At 44.2% G+C, this 24,053-nt stretch overlaps 1 protein-coding gene across 2 annotated transcripts in view; it reads left to right on the forward strand.

The window, feature by feature from the left end:
• KMT2B (lysine methyltransferase 2B) overlaps positions 1-24,053 on the forward strand; it is a 78,249-nt gene that overhangs the window by 29,122 nt on the left and 25,074 nt on the right. For both annotated transcript variants that reach the window (XM_072980015.2, XM_072980016.2), the window contains exons 4-12: positions 1,627-1,740; positions 2,371-2,533; positions 3,874-4,114; positions 7,650-7,705; positions 17,261-17,506; positions 18,745-18,839; positions 20,597-20,695; positions 22,340-22,453; positions 22,649-22,795. In XM_072980015.2, coding sequence (XP_072836116.2) covers positions 1,627-1,740; positions 2,371-2,533; positions 3,874-4,114; positions 7,650-7,705; positions 17,261-17,506; positions 18,745-18,839; positions 20,597-20,695; positions 22,340-22,453; positions 22,649-22,795 — 1,275 coding nt within the window. The remainder of the gene's footprint in view (positions 1-1,626; positions 1,741-2,370; positions 2,534-3,873; positions 4,115-7,649; positions 7,706-17,260; positions 17,507-18,744; positions 18,840-20,596; positions 20,696-22,339; positions 22,454-22,648; positions 22,796-24,053) is intronic.

The raw sequence follows: 24,053 nt of genomic DNA on the forward strand, positions 1-24,053 counted from the left end.
GTGTCGAACTGTGGCCCTCCAGATGTTCTTGGACTTCAACTCCCAGAAGCCTTCACCACCACCTCTGCTGGCCAGGATTTCTGGGAGTTGAAGGCCAAGAACATCTGGAGGGCCACAGTTCGACACCACTGATCTAGAGCTTACTGTGGGAGTCAAGTTGTTTTGGGGCTTCTGATTTGAGGCTGCCATGCATCAGAGGGAAGGGCTGCAGTTTAGCCTCCTTTCTGATGTGCTAGGTTTCACACAGGGCCTGTCTTGCACAGAGGAGGAGCACTGAAAACTGTTGAGCTTCTCGCTTGCTCCGAAGTGACTGAGGTACACATTTCTCATCTCAGTGAAAACTGAGCTGATGTTACATCTGAATCTAGTCCATTCTGAACCCCTTTTAATGGTTTAGGTGAGATTATGGTATATAACATTTTAAAAAATATGTTCAGCAGATCAGGAGAGGCCAGTGCATAGCATGGTCCAATACAAGTCTGCACCCTGAAATAATAAAGAAAGGACTTTTCCAGGACAACTGTGACATCATGTTTACATTATGCTACTTTGAAGGTATTTGGTTGGATCTGTGTGTTGTGCATAACTCCTCTTCCATTTATCAAGGAAGAGGCTAAAATCTATGCAGGGCACTAAAGGTACAGCTTTCTGACCACTTCAAAATCTTCATTCACACACGAGTACCACCCTTCTCTCCTGAATGTTCACCAGGCTTTGTCTACATATGACTATGCCTCTAAAGGCAATCTTAAGAGTTCGGTCCTTGCTTCTAAAAGTACAGAACTTGTGAATTTAGATATACCACACTCTGTACCACAATTAGTAAATATGGTTACATTAGGATTGTTTAGTTACATAAACCCCATTCTGAGAAAACAGTTAGCTCCTTGAACAATTATCTTCCTGAATCCAGTGCAAAAACAGCAGAATTCATAGATAGGCCTGATGTCTATGTTCTTCAAGCAGAAATCACTCTGGATAATTATGTTATTCAAAAAATTAAGCAAATATACAGGAACATTTCTGCTTATCTTTCATAGTTCAGATAGTATGAGACTATTGAGTGTCCCGCACCTCACATCAGCTGTTAGAAAACCTAAACCTAGCATTTCTTGTTTCCAGGAGTCTCAGATGAACTGCTTTCAAGTTTCCTTTTGCAACTGACAAAAGTTGAGGGAAGACGTGTGTAACAGTACTTAAGGAAACTTCAATCAGATGTGGACAACTGTCCATTTTCACACCCCTCTGAAGGTCTCGCCCAGTGAACTTGCCATGGTGGGGGATGTGGCATTAAAGAAAAGAGAGAGAGAGAGTATAAAATTCACCATTCTTGGTCTAGATTCTTGGTGCCTCTAATTTGACTGTTTGGTTTGCATATTTTGGGCTTTGTAATATGAGAAGGAAATACCCCCACCCATGTAATACTATTTGCAGCTGTATTGATACATAGGCCCATGGGTGTTCTCACGCATTGTGCTCTGTGAAAGACAAACCATGGTCTCACCATCACAGATGAGATGAGAATTGCTGTTCTATGTAAGGAAGCCAAGATTGCTTTAGACATTCAGCGCTAGCAGCGTTAACTTCAGATCTGTGATCACTTTTCTCTCTCTCTCTTTCCATTAGGGATCTCAGAGCGTCAGAGCTGAGGCCTTTGAGGCACTAAAGGTCCCAGCTGAGAAGGAGGTGACGTCTGAACTCAAAGGAGCAGGAGAAGACAGGAAAGAGTCCAGGAAGCAGGTAACTAGGGCCAGATATGCCCCTGCGCTTCAAGGGTGTCACGAACAACTGGTGGTGATGTTTAAAATTATGCCCCTAATCTTGGTGCATTGATATATTGGCAGAAAGGAAACAGCATAACGTACAATGATTAATGAGTCTCTGCTTGGCTTCTTAGAAGCATATCAGGTCAACTGACTGACACACAACAAGGAATCCATGCAGATACTCATTAGTGTCACTTTGCCACTGTGAGTTATGTCATTTTCCTTGTGCTGGTGTAACTGAGCAACAGGGTTTTAGATAATGGATAAAGTCAAATGTAGAGATGTTGGAAATCCTTACGTGAGGGCTTGATCAGCTTGTCTTTATTAAGGATTTTACCAGGACGTTCCTCCTGTGTCTTCCTTGCAGGCAGTAGGTTGGGGAAGAGATTACATGAGCTTACAGGTGTTGTTGGGCTATAGCACCCCTCGGCCCTCTAGGCGTAGTCAGTGCCAAGGTGACACGGGTGTTGCAGTCCTACAGCATGCATTTCCTCCTCCACTTATTAGGGGGTACGGGCCTATTGGGATTTGAGACTGGGTTGCAAGAGCCTGCTGGATCCCTGCTGGTGTAACAAGTGCTAATGGCTTTGCTTTTCTCATACAGGGCCAGGAATCCCCAGTACAGGGTCCACGGATCAAGCACGTGTGTCGGCATGCCTCTGTGGCCCTGGGGCAGTCTCGGGCCATGGTGCCAGAGGATGTACCACGCCTCAGTGCCCTGCCATTGCGGGAGAGGGAGGAGATCGCTGCATCGCCCACCGTGGAGGGTAAGTAACGCTTTACTGAGGCTGACCAGGTGCTCTGCTTCCCTTTTTCCATCTCTTCGTAGATGGGCTACATGAATATATCTCAGTGTGGAAATATGGCACAGAAGATGAGTGTTGATCCTTAATGGGATAAAAACATGAAGGAGAATGGGAAGACATTATGTTGACTCTCTTTGAGCATGAAGTAAATGTTGCTGGAATACAGTGAGGAGGCATGCATGCTCATTTGGGCTAGCTTTAGTTTTGGGAAAGGTGAGATTTCCTTCAGTGGAGAACGCATGAGAGAGGACGCAATGTGTACATAGATGAGTTGCTGCTTCTCTTTGGGTTTTGCAGTGTGCACACACCATCTCCCCTTCTCAGATACTGTACGCCACACATAATGAAAAGGATTTTGTGAATTTATTAACAAGAGTGTTCTGCAGATTGACATGTACATACTACAGAAAACTGTCCTGTACAGGAAAGGTACTTTATATATACTGTATATTGGAAAAGCTGGTGAGTGCAGCTTTAGCAGGATGCTGTCAAGGAGTTGTCAGGGGCATATCGCATTCTCATGGTCCTCTGCTTCTAGGCTGTGCTCCAGGACAGGATCTGTATTCTTGCCTTAGCCGTGAAGTGGAAGTGTGGGAAGCCTCTCTTCCTAACACAGATCGGGTTGAATCCTCAACAGTTCTTATCAACAGCATCTAGTCCAACGCTTCCACAATTCTGCTGACAGTATGATTCCAGAAAAAATAATCTTTTCCCTGTCTCATGGCAGCTGCGTTTTAATTTTAAAGGTATATCCTATAGCCGACAAGAGCTGCTGACATCACAGCAATATAGCCAATGTCTAAAGAAGAACATCTTATTTTGGTGGGTTTTTCAGGCTCTTTGGCCCCGTGTTCTGAAAGCTTCCTGACGTTTCGCCAGTCTCTGTGGCCGGCATCTTCAGAGGACAGGAGTCAGAACTCTCTCCATGCTCTGTTGCTGTTTGTTGGATAGTTGAGTATTTATAGCTGTGGGAACAGCTATTGTCCCTTTCAGGAGATAGGGTGATGATGGTGATTAGCATGTTTTTGTTGTGGATGTATTGTAGTGATAAGGGGGAGAGATTATCTGTCACTGTGGTTGATGGAAAAATCAATCAGAGTGAAAAATTAATCCTGCAAAAGGTCAAGGAACTCTACCCAGCCACAAGGACCAGGGATCATTGCACAAAAAAGACCAGCTAAAGACACCCATCAATCACAGTGACAGATAATCTCTCCCCCTTGTCACAACAATACAGAGCATGGACAGAGTTCCTACTCCAATCCTCTGACCCTCCTTTCTACCATTCTTCTCTCCCACAGAGACCTCTTCAGCCTCTGAGAGTGAAAGCGGCCACCAGAAGCCAGTGAAGGCAGACACGGCTGTCCGGCCCGCCCCACCCCCTGTACGTCGCCATGTCTCCCACCATCACGGCAAGAAGAACCGGATGACACGCTGTGGGAAGTGCAAGGGCTGCCTGAAGCTGCAAGATTGCGGGGAATGCATCAACTGCCTGGACAAACCAAAGTTTGGCGGGCCAAACACCAAGAAGCAGTGCTGCGTGTGAGTTTGCCTGGGGGCATCCCTCGCTCCCACTTGGTCACCCTGCCGGTCAGATTCACTCTGGACTGCTGCTTGGGAGTGAGAAGCCAGGATTTCAGGATTACTTTTCCTAGCCAAGAAGAAACCATCTACAGTCTAAAATCCTGTTGCTTAGCATAGTACATTGGAACTAGAGCAGGCCCCTTGAATCAGTGTGGGTTTGGGAGTCAGCTCCTCTACCACCTCCACACATTTCATGGAGTCAGTGGACCTACTCTAGTTATGACTCACTATGCTAAGCAGCAAGATTTTTAGCCACTATGTTTGAGAGCCTATGACTTCTGTAATTAGGCACAACCACTATATAATTTGCTTTTGGATGCGTTATTTAACATCTCAAGTGTCCCAGTAGTTCTCCCCCCCCCTTTTTTTTTTTTTGCATGTATGTAGTTCTTTCGATTTGCCCTGTTCCAGTTTAAGGAAGCAGGTACACTTGTGCAAGCTGTCTCCTTTTCAGTTGAGAACTGGGGGCATGTATTTGTGCACCCAAGTGCCAATTCTTTCTGTCAGCCTTGCTTTGATTTTAATGAGATATACGTTTAAATGTATGTCTTCTGAAAGCATAATTGGAATTAGACCAGAGCAGCAGTCTAGTGAAATCTGAATGTGTTTGATGCATTATTTATTTATTAAAAGGTTTCTAGCCTGCCCAGTTTTTGGCAAGTCTAAGGTCAAGGTGCAGACTGTAAGGTCATTTGAAACAAACTAAAACAATTAAAGCAGCCTAAGTCATGAAACTCAAACAAAAGTGGTGGTTATTAATATACCTCTCTTTCTTGTGGTTAAAATACTAGATGTCAGTTTATAGTACCAGCTAAAACTATAACAAACATTTAATAGGCTGAGCAGATAAGGGGAACCAGCTTATTCCTATAGCCAGCCAACATATGTATGAGTTTCAACTTTTGACTATGCACTTAATGAAATCAGTTACCATTTGGATTATTGCTTCTGGATGTTCCTTGGTGCACAAGTGGGCAAACAGAACCCTTCTAGGTGTTTTGGACTACAGCTCCCATCAGATCTAGCCAGTATGGGCAATGGCCAATAATCTTTGCGCTTGTAGATCAAAACAGCTATAGGACACCAAGTTCCTGCCCCTGCCATTTAAATCTCACTTGCATCCTCTGATGCAGTAAGATTTCATTCATAAATGTATTTTTGCACTCTTGTACAAAGGTCAAGGATTCTAAAGCCCTTCAGATGATGTTGGGCCCAACTTGCCTGAATCTCCACTAATGAGCCTAGGATATATAATATGGAGAAGAAAGGAGCTTGGATCTTCATTGCTTTTCCGGAATAGCCATTGACCTGTGTTCTGCTGTTAAGAGCAGAAGGAGGGTTGCGTTGGATAAGGTGGAGAGCCTTGAGGCCCGCATTCTGTTCCCTCAGCAGGCAACTTAGGTGTCCCAGGAAAACCCACAAGCAAGACAGAAGAACGATGGCACTTTTTTGTGGTGGTGGTGGGGAGCAAACAAGCTGTGGTTAATCCTGGCAGAGCAAGTACTTGCTTTCCTCTCTTCTGGTTAATGTATTCTTGAACAGACCAGAACAAAGGAGCAAGTAGACTGAGATATCTGAGCTGTGGGTGTGGAAGGGCAACCAATAGTCCTCCAGAGAAGAACCCTGGATCTCTGCCACGTAGCCAGTGGAAGCTGCCATGGACCCCTTCTCACTTGGATCTTATCCGTAAGGATAGAGAAACGCCAAGGAGGATGAATTTCTTCTGTTTTTAGTAATTGTGCAAGAGTAGCTGAAGCAAAAGAAGAATAAAAAAACAAGGCAAAAACATTGTAGCACCTTAAAGGCTGTTATATTTTAATGCGGGTTTTCGTGGATAAGTCCAATAACTTAGATCTGAAGAAATTAAAATACAGTATAGCAGTTAGTCTTTAAGATGCCACAATTTTTTTGTCATTTTTAATTTTTTAAATTTTTCTTTTGCTTTGGCCTGATATACTAGCACAGACAAACATAGCTACCTCTTCTAAAACTACAACTGTGCATACCGGTAGCCTAGAGAAACTCTATATGGTTCCTCAAGGAAGGAAGCATCTGACGTCCAGCTCTTGGGCAATATTTGCCATTGCTATGGAAGTTAGAAGCTTTTTTCAAAATGGGAGCTGAGGACATTTTGGAACACTTACCTAAAGTACTTATCCATGATGGCTTTATAACAGTAATAAGGCATAGTTATAAATGGATAGCAACAGTAACCAGTCCACTTTTCCTTCAATGACACTGAGCCAGTATATATATTCCCACCCCTCTTTTATTTATTTATTTATTTATTTTTATTTATTTATTTATTGTATTTATACCCCACCTATCTAGTCATTTCGACCACTCTAGGCGGCTTACAACAAATGATAACAAGTTCTAAAAAATTTATAACAATTAATTAATTAGATGATTCTGTAAGATGGGAAAAATAAAAATAAATCAAATAAAGAGAGAAAGAAAAAGGAAAGAGGACAGGAATTAACTGGAAGGGAAGGCCTGCCTAAACATCCATGTTTTTAGTTGGTTTTTTTGCACTATGTTTCAGTTTGGTTATAGTCCGGTTCACACAGTCCCTGACTGTTGGCCATGCTTTTTGGATTTGATGAAAGCTATACAGAAAAAAACAACTACACACAAGGATTTTGGTAGTCAGAAGTCCTGCGACTGTCCCCTACGTATTCTAGTTGAGAACCATGGTGATACTCTGCATTGGCTCTTGCAGAATGCATGTCCTGCAGAATAACTCTTGCTTTGTATTTTGAGAAGGGTTCTCCCACATGGACCCCTTTTTCCTCCCAAGAAAGACTACAATACGTTGGTGGCCATTGCTGATAGTCGGTTAGTTTAGTTGGCTTTTTGATTGTATAACTAAGACCATAGGCTGGGGTGAGCAACTTTGGTGGGTCTTAGAAAATTGGAGGGTTGATGGTTCCAAAGCTGGAGATGGTTGGAAAGATGTATTATTTCGGGTTTAGCATTGGTGGTGTCCGAGAGCATTAGTTGACCTTTTCTTATTAGATAACTATTTTTTCATTTGGAGAAAGGAAATACGAAGGGGCCAGAGCAACAGAAAAATGCCCAAAGGTCACGTATGGCCTTTGTTTTGCCCTTCCATAGACCATTACCTGACAACATTGTGCTTTGGTTAGAGCATTGGTTCTTAACCTTGGGTTACCCAGGTGTTTTTGGACTGCAACTCCCAGAAGCCTTCACCACCAGTTGTGCTGGCTGGGGTTTCTGGGAGTTGCAGTTCAAAAACATCTGAGTAGCCCAAGGTTAAGAACCACTGGGTTAGAGCAGGGCTCTAGGTTTTCTTTGCTTTCAGGTTCACTGGACTCGAAGGGTTGTTCTGGGCAGAACCTGGTACCTTTACTGTTTTGGACCACAGCTCCCATAATCCAAAAGGGTTTGCAGTCTTAAAAAACAATATTTCCAGGTTCTGGTTTGGAGATTATTTCTTTGCTCTGACGCTATACATCTGGCTTACTGACAGGTATCGGAAGTGCGACAAGATTGAAGCTCGGCGGGTGGAACGGCTGTCTAAGAAAGGTAACAGTTGAGTGGCTATACATGGGTGGACTGCTCTTGTCCTGCTGTTAGTTGGATGTGTGATCACGTGTGGTCTCTTTTCCTGTGTCTTTGTTTTTTTTTTTTTCCATTAGCTATTATCTGACTTTCTGATTTAGGGGCGTTTCTAGATATATTTATAACCTTGTATAACCACTTTGGGTCCAGTCCTACACGTGTAGGGTGGCATAGGCGGAATTCTGCGCTGAATATCCAAACTGGGATCACAAGCACTGATTTCTACACTGTAACTGGTTTGGATAACACGTTTAGCACTTCACGTTAAAACTGCCTACTTTTAGGAAAGCCTTGAAAACACACTTGTTTAGAAGAGCTTTTAATGTTTAGCAGTTTGCTGTTTAAAATTTTGTACAAGTCCGAGGTTGTCGTGTTAATTGTCTGAATTGTAGATTTTGAAATTGTGTGTTTGATACATTCTAATTGTCGTACAGATTCTTGCTTCTGTTTGTTTTTACCTTCTTGTAAGCCATTTTGGGCATTCAATTTTTGTGGAAAAGGGGGGGGGAACGAATTACATTAATATGACTACAAATTGTTCTTCATATTGTATCTTGGTGGGTGATCTTTTGCAAACTGTGCAAAATTTACATATTAAATTGTTTACATGTTGTTACACAGTGCTTATTTTGTGATGAAATTGAAATTCAGTATCTAAGCCTCTTATGAAGCATTGGGGAGAAGAACACTGAAGCTCATGGAGAGGTAATCGGGTGGCAGAAATGGCATGTAAAACGCCCTTCCGGGGAGGGGGGAGGTGTTAGGTACCCTAAAAGAAATCCCATTCCTTTGAAGGAAGTATACTGTACCCCCCTTTTTTTTAAGGAGGAGGAGACATATTTCTAGATTTCTGCATTTTCATGATACTGTTGCTGATATTTTTAAACTAAGTTAAAGCAGGAATAGGAAACCTCGGCCCATCCTGATAGCTCACAATTTCCATCAGTCTCAGTAAACATGACCGATGGGGGAGGCAGATGAGCATTCTTGCTCAAACCAGCTGGAGTATCAGAAGTTCCCCAATTTTGCTGTAAAACATGGCAGTGGAAATCTTCACACTAAGTTTATATTTGGACTTTCCCCCTTCCTTTTTTTACCTGGAACCAACTGGAATTGAGGAGGGGGGAATGGCTCAGGGGTAGAACCAGTTATCACCCATCTCCCCGCCCCCCCCCAGCCTTGTTTTGGAATGAGCTTTATGCATGAATCTGCATTTGAGTTACTGCAGTTCTAACATTCTGATCTAGACCCAGACATTGGCTGATTTTAAGCAGCGAAGAGTTAACAACTCTTGACAATGTGCTTCAAGTCACCTTCCAGCTTTACAGTTCTAAAATTATAATTATTATCTTCTGTACTTCTTGATGTAAAGCATACTGGAATCCAGGAGTATGGCTTGCTATTACAGCCTTGTTAAATAAGCTTATGAAAATGCCTATAATAATATTTATTTAATACCAGACTAAGGGGCTGGCATCCTCTGTATCCATGCTGGCTGCAGAAGAGGATAACTCAGTATAGAAACCCAGGTGGACTGGCAAAGGGAAATTTAAACTCCATCTATCCTTCACCAGCCAACTCATTCACTTGCTTGGAAATCTATGCACTCACCAGCACAGTACCTATGGCTACTACATGAGTTGTTAAATGCACGGCAGTGTTACTGAGTGAAAGATAATTCCCAGATATCTGTGCACAGCGTGTGTTAACAGGCAGATTTGGAAATCTGTGTTTTTCTTGCTGTCCTGCAGAGGGCTTTAAATTGTCACCCAGAAGGTTTGCTTTTTTTAGATTACACGTCCAGAATCCCATGCTGGAGGATTTTAGGAGTGTTAATCCCCAAAAAATGACCATTCCAAGCCATGCTTTAAACTTGTTTGGAACAACTAGATACTATCATAAAACAGTTCTTGGTATTTAATTATAGGGTATACATATTTTGTACTTTTCTGAACACGGCACTGTCTTATTCCAGCCTGGAATATATTCCCAAAGGTATCTTCTGTGAGCCTGTAATGTAATTTTCTTCAGGAGCATTGAGGGGGGGGGGGTGCATGGATTTTTCTGTCCACACTGGTAAACTATGATTTCCTTCCCAACACAGTTACCTTCCGTGCAGATGGATCCAACTCAGAGCTTGGAAAAGCTACAACTCCTAGAATCACCCGTCAGTATACACGACCATGTTGGCTGGACTGTGTGGGAGTTTTAGTTGAAAATAATTACTTTTTCTGACCTTCAGTGCAGCTGGTAGTAGCAAACTTCTTTGTCACGTGGCCTTCAAGCAGGCTACTAATTCCCTCCTCCGCCCGCCCCCCCTTTATGCTTCCTCTTAAGAACTGCGGTCTTAGATCAGTGGTTCCCAGCCTTGGGTAACCCAGGTGTTCTTGGACTGCAACTCCCAGAAGCTTTCACCAGGACACCTGGATTACTCGAGGTTGGGAACCACTGCTCTAGATGTTGTTGGTCTGTAAATACCATGAGCCATAGTCAGAAAAGCTAGTGTTGAAAGATTCTGGTAGTCCAACAAGCCACAGTTGCCCACCACTGCTGTTATGGAAGTTGCTTTTTTGTTTTGTCAGTTTAAGTGTGAAGCTTCTGTCATCCCAGTAATTGAGGGCACATAGCAGAGAGCAAAAACATTTTCTGTAGACTTCTAATCCTTTTGAACAGGTTGTCCAGCATCCAAAATCTGTAATCACATTCACAAATTAAATAAGTTATGTACTCTTCTAAACAGTTGCTTTTCTGGCCAGCTGCAGTCAAATGCTTAACAAAGGATGCAGCTTGCTTTATTTATTTATTTATTTATTTATTTATTTATTTATTTATTTACTTACTTACTTACTTACTTACTTACTTACTTACTTACTTACTTACTTACTTACTTACTTACTTACTTACTTACTTACTTACTTACTTATTTAACTTATATGCCACCCACACTACCCGAAGGTCTCTGGGCGGCTTACAGCATTTAAAATACAATAAAAAGGCAAAATAAAAGGGCAAAAGAATTAAAATGCAATTAAAATATATATTCTAAAAATTGCCAGGTTATGCCAGGTTAGGCTGTTTTCTGACTAGCAGTGGCTATCTCCTGTCCGTCCCTTGCTCCCAGATCCTTTTACTTGGAAATGTCAGGGATTGAGGCAGCAAACGTCCTGCAAACGAGTGTGTTGCCATTGAGCTGTCATCAGCTCCGCGGTAGGCCTGAATCTGAGCCCAGTGACCAGACTCACCTGAGCTCTGACATTGTCTCAGCTGAAGATTAGTGTGTATTGTGTGCAGACGTTCTGCTGTGATTGAATTTCAGCATTTCTTGGCCTGGACCTTTCAGGTGGTTGTGTTGGACTATAAAGCCCATCACCTCAGCATTGCTGTAGTGGCTGGGGATGATGGGAGTATAGTCACATGTGAAGGGCTCTAGGTTTTAGAATATCTGATCTACACTTGAAGTTCTCAGACCTTTCTTCTCCCAAATGTTTTGGACTTCAGCTGCCAGAATCCCTGACGGGGATCTCAAGGGTCAGAAGCTGAGAAGCACTGCCATACATAATGCTAATCTCCTTATCTTTTCACGTAGTGCTCTAAAAAGTTGCTTATTCACTATGCTTCTCCCGCATTGAGTACAGAAATGTGGGCTGTTCCACACTGCTTTTTGTCTCGGGGAGGGTATTTCTTTTAACTTTTGCATCTCAGACATCTTCATTGGAACCCCAGGAAGGTCTGCTTTGGTTCCTCAGTGGTCTCTCCCATGGGAAGTGGTTTAGCAAGGCAACCCTATTGCATAACCTCAGGTGATACCTTGAATCTAGGAACCTGTCTTCCCTTTACTTTGTCCCTGTTCAATGCTGGTTTCCTTGGGATGCTCAGAACTGCTGTAAAATATGGTAACTAAAATTGAATGTGAGTGTTCAACTTCCACTGCCAGTACATGGATATGGGATGTCATAATCATGGGGTCCTCCCCCTCCCCCCAGTTGGCATATTGCCTTCTGCCTCAGTGGTGTCCAACTGTTACCCCTTTGGTTTGGATTTTCCTCTGAGTGCCATTCTTTCAGTCAACCGGAGCCCCTGTGTTACGAAGATAACATATTCCCGACCTTTTGTTTTCTCAAATGAGTGGTTAAATATAAATAAATGCATTGCATTCTCTGGGGCTGTCCTACCACACTATCATCAGTGGGGTTATGGAACCTGATCTGCTCTGACTTTGCCTACAGCGCTGGCGAGGAAATCCACTTCAATCACATCTCCAAATGGTGCCCTCCTCCTGCTGTGCTGAGCTATGTACACTTCCTTCAACTACTGTGTTTAGCCACATGTTTTTTTCTGATCCCTCCCTATCCTTTCTGAGGGCAGATTCTGTAGGAGTCTGTCATATGGAAGTTTTAATCTTCTCACCATTAAAATATTATTGTCCTTATCTAGTGTTTGTATACTATTTCATGTATTCTAAGGATTTTGCATACATTTCTTATGTTGACACTTAACAACAACCTTGTATAGTAGGATGGTATTCCCATTCCCATATCTAGTATATACTGAAGCTGAGTGTTTCTGGTTTCCTTGCAGTCATGTAGTAAGAAAAGAGAAGTGAGATTTAAGTACAGTAGGACCCCCCCCCCAAAAAAAATCTGCGGAATCGTCATCCGCTGATCCACTTATCCACTGCCTGATAATATTGAATAAAAAAACTAGAAATACGTGTTTATATGTGTTTCCACTGTGTATTTACCAGAACTGGCCACTAGAGGGAGAGAGCACCCATGCTATGTACAGTGTTTGCTACTTCCGCATTTTTCAGCATCTACTGAGATGGGTGGGTTTGGAACCAATCCCCTGCAGATACTCCCCTGCAGATACTACGGTGTACTGTTCATATAGAATTATTGTTTAGGTATCTGGCTGCAGAGCCAGATGTGGCAGGTTTGATTCCTTTTGCAGATGGCCTTTTGCACCGCTTTCATTGTAAGTAATCATGTGCCATCAAATCTATTCTTACCCATGGTGACCCTTTCCAGGGTTTCCTAGGTATAGAACAGACAGATGTGGTTTATTGTTATCTTCTTCTGGGACTGTGCAGCTTGCCCAAGGCCATGCAGACTGGCTTTACTCGTAGTGGGGAATTCAACTCTCAACCTTTTGGCTCTGCAGCCAGATACTTAAGCTATGGAGTTAAAGGAACATAATTCCCAGTTACCTCTGGGGACCAATTCTTAGGTTGTTTTTTTGAAAGTGGAAAAGATAGAACAGAATAATACTTCTCTTGCTAATTAAGACTCATAGTGGAATGGAGATAAAACCCACAAAATTTCTATTCAAAAGGCCTCCTAAGATGCTCTTAAAACCATTTCTAAAGGTTGCTAGAAAATCTTGCTTGTTACACCCTGAGTAGTTTTGTAACTACTAGAGCTATGACTGGAACAAGAGGCACGGCATATCATCCATTTAGGTCAAGGCACAGGAATACAGTATGTTTTAACAGTGACCTGGCCTGGCCTTCTCCAATATGGTGCCTTCCAGATGTTTTGGCCTACAACTTCCATAAGTCCCAAGGGGCATAGTCAATAGTGAGAAGAGCTGTAGTTGGAAACATTGGTTCCCAGCTTTGTGTCCCCAGATGTTCTTGCGCTAAAAATCCCAGAAGCCTTCATCAATAACTGTGCTACCCAGGATTTTTGGGAGGTATAGCCCAACAACTACTGGTCTAAAACGTCTGGGAAACACTAGCTTGTGGGAGGCTCTGCCGGGGATTCCTTCTTGACTTCAGAGGTGGACAAAGTTTAGAACTTGTCGCAAAAATGCAGTGACCTTGAGAAGGACAGCACAGGTGTCTGGTCCACAGCCACCATGCCCTTTTTTCCAAGTACAGTTTTCAATTGGTAGATCTGAGAAAGGGAGTTTCCACATGCAACACTAGTACTGCCTTTCCATTTGCAAAGTGTCTGTTATCAATGCACTTTGTGTAGTAAAAGTAAGCCTCACTCTAGAGCTTCCCTATAACTTCCTCAAGGGATCTGTCACCTGCGTAGGAGAAAATGCAAGGGAAGGATCAATGGTGGCATTCTGCTGATGGAACAGTAGACTCCAGTGGAATCAGGAGAAGGATCAATCTCCCCACACCACCCAGTTAGTACTCCCAACTCCAGCTCTCAATAGTTGGGAAGCTGTCTAGAACTGGTTTTCAGCCAGCACAGAGAGCTAGAAAAGGAGAAGGAAGCTCTCAGTGTGATGCTGGATTTAGCCCAGAGTCTTCAATGCCAGCTTAGGCCCAGTTAACTGGCCTTTTACCATCAGTATGATGGTCTTATTTTTGAGATTCCATTGATACAAATGGGAGCATGAGTCCTTATGTGTTTAATACCTTCAGACCTAAGGCCGTCTTCCACCTGAAAATCTCTTTTATTTTATGTTGTGAACCACCCAGAGAAGGGTTACACTCTTGGGGTGGGATAGGTGTGGAAATAGAATAAATTAAGCATTCATCACATTACTTTGGAAATGTAATTGTTACACCCATATTACCAAAAAGCAACTAGTTACAGTTAACATTTCACTTTGGTAGTTACTGATAACACTCTGTATGTGAGTTGGTGAAGCCGTATCAGTTATATCATTCCCCATTCAGTGAACTGCAGTACAGATGGGTTAATATCAGTTCACTTCTTCTCTTTAGCATTGGGGGGAATTGCTTTGGTGGGGAAGAGTAATGGAGATTGCAGAGTTTTCAAAGTGTATAAGAAGACCTCTGTTGTATCCTCTGTTGGGTGGAATGAGAGCAGTTATTGGTCAGTGATGGGTGGGTGGAGTTGCAGAGAATTACAGGTAGGTTTGTGGTCCTACCGGGGATGAGGGACGGGTCTCCTCTGGCTCGGGAGGGAGAAGAAAGGAACTGGGCAGGAGCCAGGTGGAACAGAGCCGGGTTTTTTTCTTTCGAAGAGAGCCATTGTGATCTGAGAGGGGTTGAAAAGAATAGAATCTACCTGGCGGTCTGGGTGTGAAAGAGACAGAGAATGGCAGTGCTTTCCTGCAAATTGAAGAAACCTTGATCATGTGAGCAAATGAGCTGGGAACGGAGATTGCATGGGGGGGGGGCAAGGTTTTTTCTATTCGCTTAGGTTTTGTTGACTGACAATTGGAGCCCAAGGCTGTTGGCTGTGCTACTTTTGTGTGTGTGTGTGTGTGAGTGTGTGTGTGTGTGTGTGTGTGTGTGTGTGTGTGTGTGTGTGTGTGAGAGAGAGAGAGAGAGAGAGAGAGAAACTTAGATTTGGTAATTTCTTAAATCACCCCTCCCAGAATCCCATCTCTCATGGCCATGCTGGCTAGGAAAGTTTGAGAGTTGCCCAAAAGTAACTTTTTCCAAGCTCAGTCTGTAACACTCCCTGCACAGCTTTTCTGGCCCTTTTCATATCTACTGCTTTTTAAGATTTACTTTGGGAACTGTGGCAAAATCTACCACCATCACACACATGCCAGGCACCCACCAGCAAAAGACAAGGTTGTTCTCCCTTGGAGCTTTTTAATGAGAGACAAATCCAGCCGGGGGGGGGGGGGGGGCTGAAGTTGTTAAGGGAAAGCACTGCAGTGATTGCTTTGGTACCTAGAAAACATGCACAGAATATAAGTCTTGTAGCACCTGAAGGTTAACATTTCTTGTAGAACAGTCCAGAGGCTGTTTCATCTGCATATGATAAAGAGAACAATGGGGTGTTAAAATGTTTTACAATGCTGGGAGACGCCTTTTGGGTTTTGCTTCAGCAAACTAGTGGAGCTTGTTCTATTCACATTTAACTTGAAACTTAGTTAAATGTTCATGGGCGATTTGCAACTGCCTTTCTGAAGATAGAAAAGCTTTGCTCAGATCATCCTCCTGGCATTGCTAATGAGTCCAGGGGCGCTTCTAGGTTGCATTATTTTCCCCTTAGGATTCACAATGGTCTCAACACTGAGGTTCGTTGGGGGAGGGGGTTTTGTCCAGACCTTGACAGCTTTAGTTGCCTCTGTCCTTTTTTCTTAATGAATGGGGAAGAAAACAGGACAGTACTCTGTAGTAATTGCGATCAACAGAAGACCTGGCTAGCAGTCAGGTGGGTGACGCGGGCCGACCCTCCAGGCATTCTTGGCAGGCAATGACCACTGACTATGCTGGCTAAGGCTAACGTGCATTTTGGCCAGATAGATCAGGAGGGCCACACACCTCATCCAGAAACGTCAAATATTGTCTTTTAACAGTGTAAACTACCTTGGGTCCTTTTAAGAAGAAAGGCGTGGTAAAAAAATATTTTGAATAAACAGAAACAAGCTCTATTCAGCTGTACTTTGAAGCATCTGGAACCAACATGTTGAGAAGGAATCAACTAGCTGTGCTCCTCCTTGTTGCCTCTTTAATTGCAGAAACACCATGAACTGGAGAGAAGGCAGCCATACCCAGGAAGCCCCCCCCCCCCAGGAACCGAACCCCCAGTGTGGTTTCTGGTTCACATGGAAAGACTACCTGGGCTCAGCAGCCCTTCCTCTTTTGTATTGGAAATTGGATCGTTAATGAGGATGGCGACATTCTCTCTGAGCAAAGCAACCATTTAGCAGTCTATTGAGAGAGGCAGGGTGGGTCCCCATAGAGTCATTTGGCCGGGGATAAACTGAGATTGTCTGCATCAGGTTACGTCAGTGGGGGGTGGAGCAGGGACTGAGTAGTTCTTACAAGGGGTGAAAGAAAGAAAAAATGTCTGAGGTTAAGTGAACTAGCAAAGACTTTGCCATAGGCAAGACCCTGCTTAGATATTGTGCCAGTCAGCTTTTCTGAAATGAGGTAGCTAAGAGCGTAAAAGCTGCTTCAAGGTATTTATTTATTTTATTTAAAATATTTTCACACACACAGACACACCTTTCCCTTTGAAAAGCACCAAGGCGGCTTACAACATTGAAAAACAATATTTAATGTTAAAAGTCAATAATTAAGGCCAAGAAACAATGTGTATAAAGAGGCATCTTACAGCATTAAAAGGCAATAATTAAAGCTAGGAACTGATTTTTTTAAAGTCACTCTTGAGAGGTGTCATTTTATTGATTAACACATTTCCTAGGAGCACCTGAACCAGTTGGGGCTTCCCAGTTCTCCATCTCCCACCCCTTTTATTCTCCGTCTCCCACCCCTTTTATTCTCCCAAAAGATAGTGCCTTGCGTAAGATCACACAGAGAGCTTTAGGACAAAGTGGGGGATTTGAACCAGGGTTTCCTCATGTAGCACTTGAAAAAAAACAGAATGCAACAGTAGAGAAGCCTCCACTTCCACCGGCAGCGTTCTTGAGTCCTGCCCATTCTCCCTTTCTCTCCATGATACATGAGTCTTCTGCACACACATCTGGAAAGGACCAGGAGCCCTTGTAGTGTAATGGGGTTGGGAGACAAATGGATGGGACGTGGTCCTTCCTTCCTTCCCTCCCGGTCAGCAGCCAGCGCCTGTCGGAGGCAGACTCTGAGACCCTGCTTTCAACCCCTGCCTTTGTCTTCAGGCCGCACAGTAGTGAAGCCCATCGTTCACTGGGATTCGGAGGATTCTCAAGAGGCCTTTCCGGCCCCCTTGGAGGTCATGCTGGGGGCCACGGAGACCGCCGAGCAAGACTCCTTGCTGCAGCGCAAGTCAGCCCGGCGCTGCGTCAAGCAGAGGCCCTCCTATGACATCTTTGAATCCTCTGACTCAGACACGGAGCCGGTGTCTGGCTCGGCCACGCATCGCCGGAAATCGTCCCGGGACTCAGGTAAGAGAGACGCTTTCGGGCTCCTTGGCCCCTGGCTGCAGTCGAGGGCTTTGTGAGGGTCCCAAGGGCAAAATAACGCGGTGTGCCAATCCTGCACATAAATAACCTGGTGGTGTGTGTGCCTGTAGCTGTAGTTTCCCAGGAGATAGGGTTATGACCAGCTGCATAGAAGATTTGCATCAGAGCTTGAGAATTTTATTTTTGGGGGGATTTTCTGTTTATCCAGTATTAGAACATTGCACAAATTAAAATTATGGACATATATGAAATAAAGGTAAAATTAAAAACTAATTAAGAAGTTAAGATAATTAGACTAATTTTGCCCAGAAGTGGGATGTTTCAATAGTGTTATCTTAGCCATTTGCTAGATTTTCTTTTTTGTACATGTGATGAGGCATAAATATGTCCTGTTTCCAAGTAGCCCCATTTTATTTGATAATTCTCTAATCTTCCTACATTGCTTTGGAGTCTATTAAGTGACTTCCAGATGGTTGAGCTAACATCTTCTTCTGGTGGGAGACACTCTTCAGCATTCATCCATTTAGCATGGATTACAACAGTTAAAATCAGACCATGCTGGCTGAGAATTCTGCATTTTATTATTTATTTATTACATTTATACTCTGCCTTTTCTCCAGAAAGGATAAGCTGCTGTGCAGGGCTCCCCGCTCCCCTTCATAACCCACCTGTGGGAGAGGGGAGAGACCATGATTGGCCCAAGGTCACCTCCTGCATTCCATGGCTGAATGAAGATTTGAACCCAGGTCTCCTGAACCCTAGTCCAGCACTCTTTAACAATCCTGCTACTTTGGCTCTGAGAGTGAGCCGTTTCCAAATTACCTACATGGGGCGGGGTTTTCTGTAGGAGATTTGTTTAGGGAGGGGAATGGCCTTTATTGTTCTATAGCCTTGGAGCCCAGTCAGCTATCCTGACCATAGAATGGGCTCGGTAAGTCCCACCCACCTCCTCCACCCCATTGAAGCAGAAGCACATTGCCAGGGCATTTCCTGTTTGGAGGCCTCTTGCAAAAATTCTTCATTAAAACATTTTCTTTCTTTCTCTCTCTCTTTTTTTCTTTCTGCATCATATGGGAAAGGCCACTGTTAACTTTCAGACATGGGTGGCCTCGGATGAGCACTTCTGAGGGGTGGGGAAGGGCCTTCTCTTGGCATTGATCAAAGCTGGCTGAGAGTTTTGGGAGGGAAATCAACTCCTCCATTCCCCTGTTCTTTTCCAGATCTGCTTCCCATGGACGCTGAGGAGCAGAGTCGACCCAGGAGAACCCCCCTGCAGCCTGTGGTGCAGCTGAAGGCCAGGAAGAAGCCAGAGAAGGTGAGACGGCAACAGGAGGGGGAAGAGAAGGATCAGGCTTACCTGAGTTTTAAAGTGGGGCAGTTTGAAGTTAATCCGTCCAGAGCCTTTGCAACAGAGCAGCCTGTTCCTGTAAGAAAGGAGAACGCAGTCCAAGGTCTTGCATAGGAAGGGGTCCGCCGTGCATTGTCTTTTCAGTTAAGCAGTGAATCTTGCAACTGGGCGGTGCAGGGTGGCAGCCATAACTTTAGGCAAAATGAGACCCCTGCCACAAGCCACTGAATGTGTATGTCTCGAAAGGGCATTAAATATTTTTTTTCATTTTATGGGATTTTCTACCTTTGATGTCAAAGCAACATGACCTGTCTTATGTGGGGACAGCCTTTGCTTTTCAGCATGATGGGCTGTGCTTCAGGCAGCAGAATATGCTCAAAGGGTTCCGAGTGTGTCTGCTAGGTGCCCACGTTTTTATATTTGGAAAAAAGCTGTGGCTTCCTTTTTTTTCTTTTCTTTTTTTTAATACCAAGCTCCAGGCAGCTTCCCAGATTTAGCTCCTCCTTTATGACGTTTCCAGGGTCTTGGGAAACCAATTTATTTCAAAAGGCTTTAGACTGATGAAATGATATGTAGATTGTGCAGACTGTATTGGATAGCTTCTGATCCCCCCCCTTTATGTTTGCAAAAGCTTGAAGTTTGTATCAGAACAGATTCAAGCAAAGGAAAAACTCTATGCATGGGGGATCTATAGGACAACCTTGCAGTGTGGGGTATTCCAGTTCAGGGAGCCAGCCAGTCAGGAAAGCATGTCTTATTTTGGAATATTCTGTTCCATTCTTCATTCTTCTACCATCTTAGTTTTCTTGCGGCAAGAAACAGCATTCATAGTGGGCATGCTTTTTTTTAAATAAAACTTCTGAAGGGTGTCATGATAACCATCTGCACTTCATAATTTACCACTGCACCACTACATACAATGTCTGAAATAAAGCAATAATCCTGTCTCCCTAATTACCTGATGGGGAAATATCAGCTAGCTACTATCCTAGTTAGGGGAAATGGCATTTATTTACTTATTGCGTTTTTATATTGACTGATTAGTGACTATTACAAGGTGGTCAACATAATGGAGCAAGCAATTGAGCCCTGAGCCCTGCCAATTGATAAAAAACAAAGAACATAATAAAAACCGTTGACAGAAAAGAGACCACCCTATCAATGACAAACACGAAATGGGACAAGGGCGACCACAAGAGGAGAGAAAAAAGATTAAAGCGCAACGTGTTACAGTACTCAATCCTCACTTACGGCCATATACTATTGAAGACAGTTTTGAAAAGTTCTGCCGTAGCTAACTTTCTGAATTCCCATAGGGAGGGGCCTGGTGCATCTCTAATGGCAAATTGTTTCATAAAGTTGGGGCCACCACCACGAAGGACCAGTTTCTTGTAGAGATCTTTCTTGCTTCTCTGGGGGTGGCCGTCATCAGCAGCAAGGCCTGGGGTTAATGATTGATATGTGTAGTCGTTTTTTTGGAGAAAACATTCCGACAGGTATTGAAGTTCCAAACCATTTAGGGCCCCATAGATCAAAACCAGCACCTTGAATTGGGCCCAGAAACTGTCAGGGAGCTAATATAGTTGGGAGCAATATAATTAAATGTGCTTATTCCCGCCATCAGCCTGGCTGCCAGATTTTGGACCTGGCACGTATGATACCTGCTGCTCTGCATGCATACACAGGACGTTCTGCTAACTTGCCATGGCCCCTTCTTTCTCTAGGATATTCCTCCTTCTGGCGCACTCCCCTCCTTCTCCAATGGCTGGAATGGGAAACAGAAATCCACGGATGGAGTCCACCGGCTCAGGGTTGATTTCAAGGTGAGGCATGGTGGAGTGTCCGCCTGGAGGGAGGACCTGGTTGAAGCTGTGACATTTAGAACCTCAAATAAAACTCAGTTGGGAGCACAGCTGCATTTGGGGGAAATCCATTAATATGACTTGGCACCCTTTCCCATGTCTGGCACATGCGATTAGATGATCAGCTGAGTATGAGCTGAGCTGAGCCGAGCACATTAAATCACAGCTGAGAAAGCTTTGGCCTTGTAAGTACCGTACTATATTTCCCAGCATCCTAGACCGGCTGGAGCTGTTTGGACTAGACGCTTGTCAGTCGTGCTGGGGGGTGGGGGAGGAGCTACCCAGCTGACGCTTCTTTGCCAAGTCAATTCTCAGTAGAAAATTTTACTTAGAATCTGCAGGAGCACAGTTTTCTCAACCCAGAGATATAGCTAAAAATAATTCTAGTTAAAGGAATGGAGATTGGGGTATATACGGCACGTGGAAAAGGCACAGCTGCCTCCTTGAGAAGCATTGGTTTAGACAAGCATGGGGAGGAGATGAAAGGGAGCTTTCTGCCATGTACTTGGAGGGATAGGGTGGCCCCAGTCACCCTGCCGGTCCTCTTAGGGACCTCAACAAAGTATAGGCATCGTACCCCTGGTTGTTCCTCACATCTTTCTCTCTTTCCTTTTGTTCTGTTTTGTTTTTGTGAGGCATTGATGTTTGGGAGGTAATTTTCTACAATTATTTGCTTCCTTCAAAGCTTGTGGCTGTCTGAATAGCTCAGGGGTGTTTAGGTGTCTAGCTGTGGAGCAAGAGGTTGTGAGTTCAGTTACCTCTGTGTCTCCTGTGAGTAGAGCCGGCCTGTGTGGCCTTGGGCAAGCTGCACAGTCCCAGGGCACCCCCCAGAAGAAGGGAAAAGTCAACGACTTCTGAGTAGTCTCTACCTACAAAACCCTGAAAGGGGTTGCCATAAGTCAGAATGGTGTATGATTATTATATAGCTTGTAGTTTGGCTCTCAACTACCTCTCCCCCCCGCCCCACCTCCTCCATGTAGTGCACCTACTCTTTGCTTCTAATATACTATTTGTATGGGGGGAGGGAGGTGGCATAGATGGAGGTCTGCTCCTAATTTAGGATGGAAGTTAAGCTGCATGGAAGGTACACTGCTGGTCTTGTATTGGGAACTCTGACAATCAGTAGCCCTACCATCTTCCAGCCAGAGACAGCTAGAGTTAAACTTAGGACTTTCTATTTGAAAAGCTGCATTTTTAACATGTGGTTCTCTAGTTGCTCTTGAACTCTAACTCCTTGGCAGCCCCAACCAACATATTCATGATGGGGGATGATCAGGAACATCCAGAGGGCTGTGCATTGCATGTCCCTAATGTAAAGCATGGGGTCATGAAGAGTCGGACACGACTAAATGACTAAATAACAACAACAACAATGTAAAGCATGTATGTCCTTCAGTGCTTGGGAGAGGTACTTTTCTGTGCTGCATATCCTAAGCTCAGGGATTCCGGGTAACTTTTCTAAACTGGATCCCCCCCTCCCCAACTGAGCTGCACGACCTTTCCTTGGAGAACCAAATGACACCTAGTGCCTTTCCGCTCCGTGGTCTACTGTGTCTCACTGTGAAGGCTGTGCAGCAACCTTTCTTCCCCCTTGTTTTCTTGTAGGAAGACTGTGACCTGGAGAACGTCTGGCTGATGGGTGGCCTCAGCATCCTCACTTCGGTGCCAGTCACCACGCAGGTGGTGTGCCTGCTCTGCGCTAGCAAGGGTTTCCATCAGGTGCGTCTGAGGAATGAGGTGGTGGTGGTTTGATTCCTGGATTATGTCACGGTGGGTGATGTAGGAAGGTTGGGGAAGAGGAGGGATTAAGATCTCCACTTGGGGTGAAGAAGCACTGGACCCGTGTGGAATGGGGTGGGACTTCGACATTCACCATTCAGAGGGTGACACCATTCCCTGCTGTGTCCCTTGCAGCTCGTGTTCTGCCAAGTGTGTTGCGACCCTTTCCATGTTTTTTGCCTGGAAGAAGACGAACAGCCGCTGCCAGAGCAGGAAGAAAGCTGGTGTTGCCGGCGCTGCAAATTCTGCCATGTCTGCGGCCGGAAAAACAAAGCATCCAAGGCAAGAGGGTGTTGCTTAGTGTGGGTGTTTGGTGCAGGAAGTAACCGGGACGGTGTCCCCAATACGGCTTCCTTAGCTCTGCAACTCACTTGCCAGTTGTTCTCTTCAGGTCTCTGTTTAGGCTCCCGCTTCCTTTAGCCAACATGTATCCTGGCATTCCTTTATTTCCCTCCTTCCCGATAGGGTACAATTCTCCTTTGATTAGTACCATCTGTACCACCCCGAGGACCATCATGCTGCCTTGAATGCACTTAGTCTCATCTTATTTTGGTAGACAAGCAGGATGTGTCCTGCCTGAAAACTTGGATACACCAGTCAGTTGGTTTTGACTGTACTTGGCCGGATGAACCAATGGTCTCACTCCATTATAAGACAGCCTATGATTTCCTGTCTTTTCTGCACCCCCCAACCCACTTGTCTTTGTTCAACCCCAATCCTTCCCTCGGTCTTGTTGCTCTTTGTTCCTTCACTTCTTCACCTCTGGAAAACTTTTGTTGACCTCAGGCTTCCATAATGCAAGATTTTAACCCCTGTGCAACTGATTATTACATTCTCATCCCTGACTGCAAGCGACTTCATTTCCCAAAGAACAGGATATTCTGAGTTGTCACAGCTGGAATCAGAGATGTTGTTGTCAGGAAGACGATGCAGTTTAGATGATGTTGCCATTTTTTTCCAGGTCTGAGAAGGCAGAGGAGCAGGAAGGGTCTGGGGCTCCATATGTACATTGCAGATGTTCATATGTATAACAAGGGAAGGGCAGATCTAAATGTTAAAGAGGAACAAGGTAGCTATGGCTGTGTCCCCGTTATACAGGGAGTGGTGAAGTGACGAAGATTGAGGCAAGAAAAATAATATCTACAGCAGGATGAATGGAGAAAGATAAATGAGAATTTGGGACAAATTTGGAAAGGATATTTAGAATGGGTTGGGCTATTCCCCGAGGTCTGGAGGGGGCTGCACATACATTCCTCTGTACCTCAGGTGATTGCCTCTGCCCCACTCTTTATTAAATGGCTCGCTGCCCATTTAAGGACAGTTTTGCCATGTTCTGCACCTCTACCTATTTTACATCTGGGGTGGTGGTGCCTTTTTTAAAAAAAACTCAAAATGACCAGCTGTCAAGTTTTGGTTTTGAAACCTCATCTACCTAAAACAAGCCCACAAAATATGGTGAAATTACCCCTTTCAGTGGGAGATACTTTGAGGGGCCTTTAGAGCTGCATGTGGGTCAAGAGAAGCTTGTTTGTCATCGGAA

The sequence above is a fragment of the Pogona vitticeps genome, chromosome 9, assembly GCF_051106095.1.
Source record: "Pogona vitticeps strain Pit_001003342236 chromosome 9, PviZW2.1, whole genome shotgun sequence".
In the NCBI taxonomy this organism is placed as follows: domain Eukaryota; kingdom Metazoa; phylum Chordata; class Lepidosauria; order Squamata; family Agamidae; genus Pogona; species Pogona vitticeps.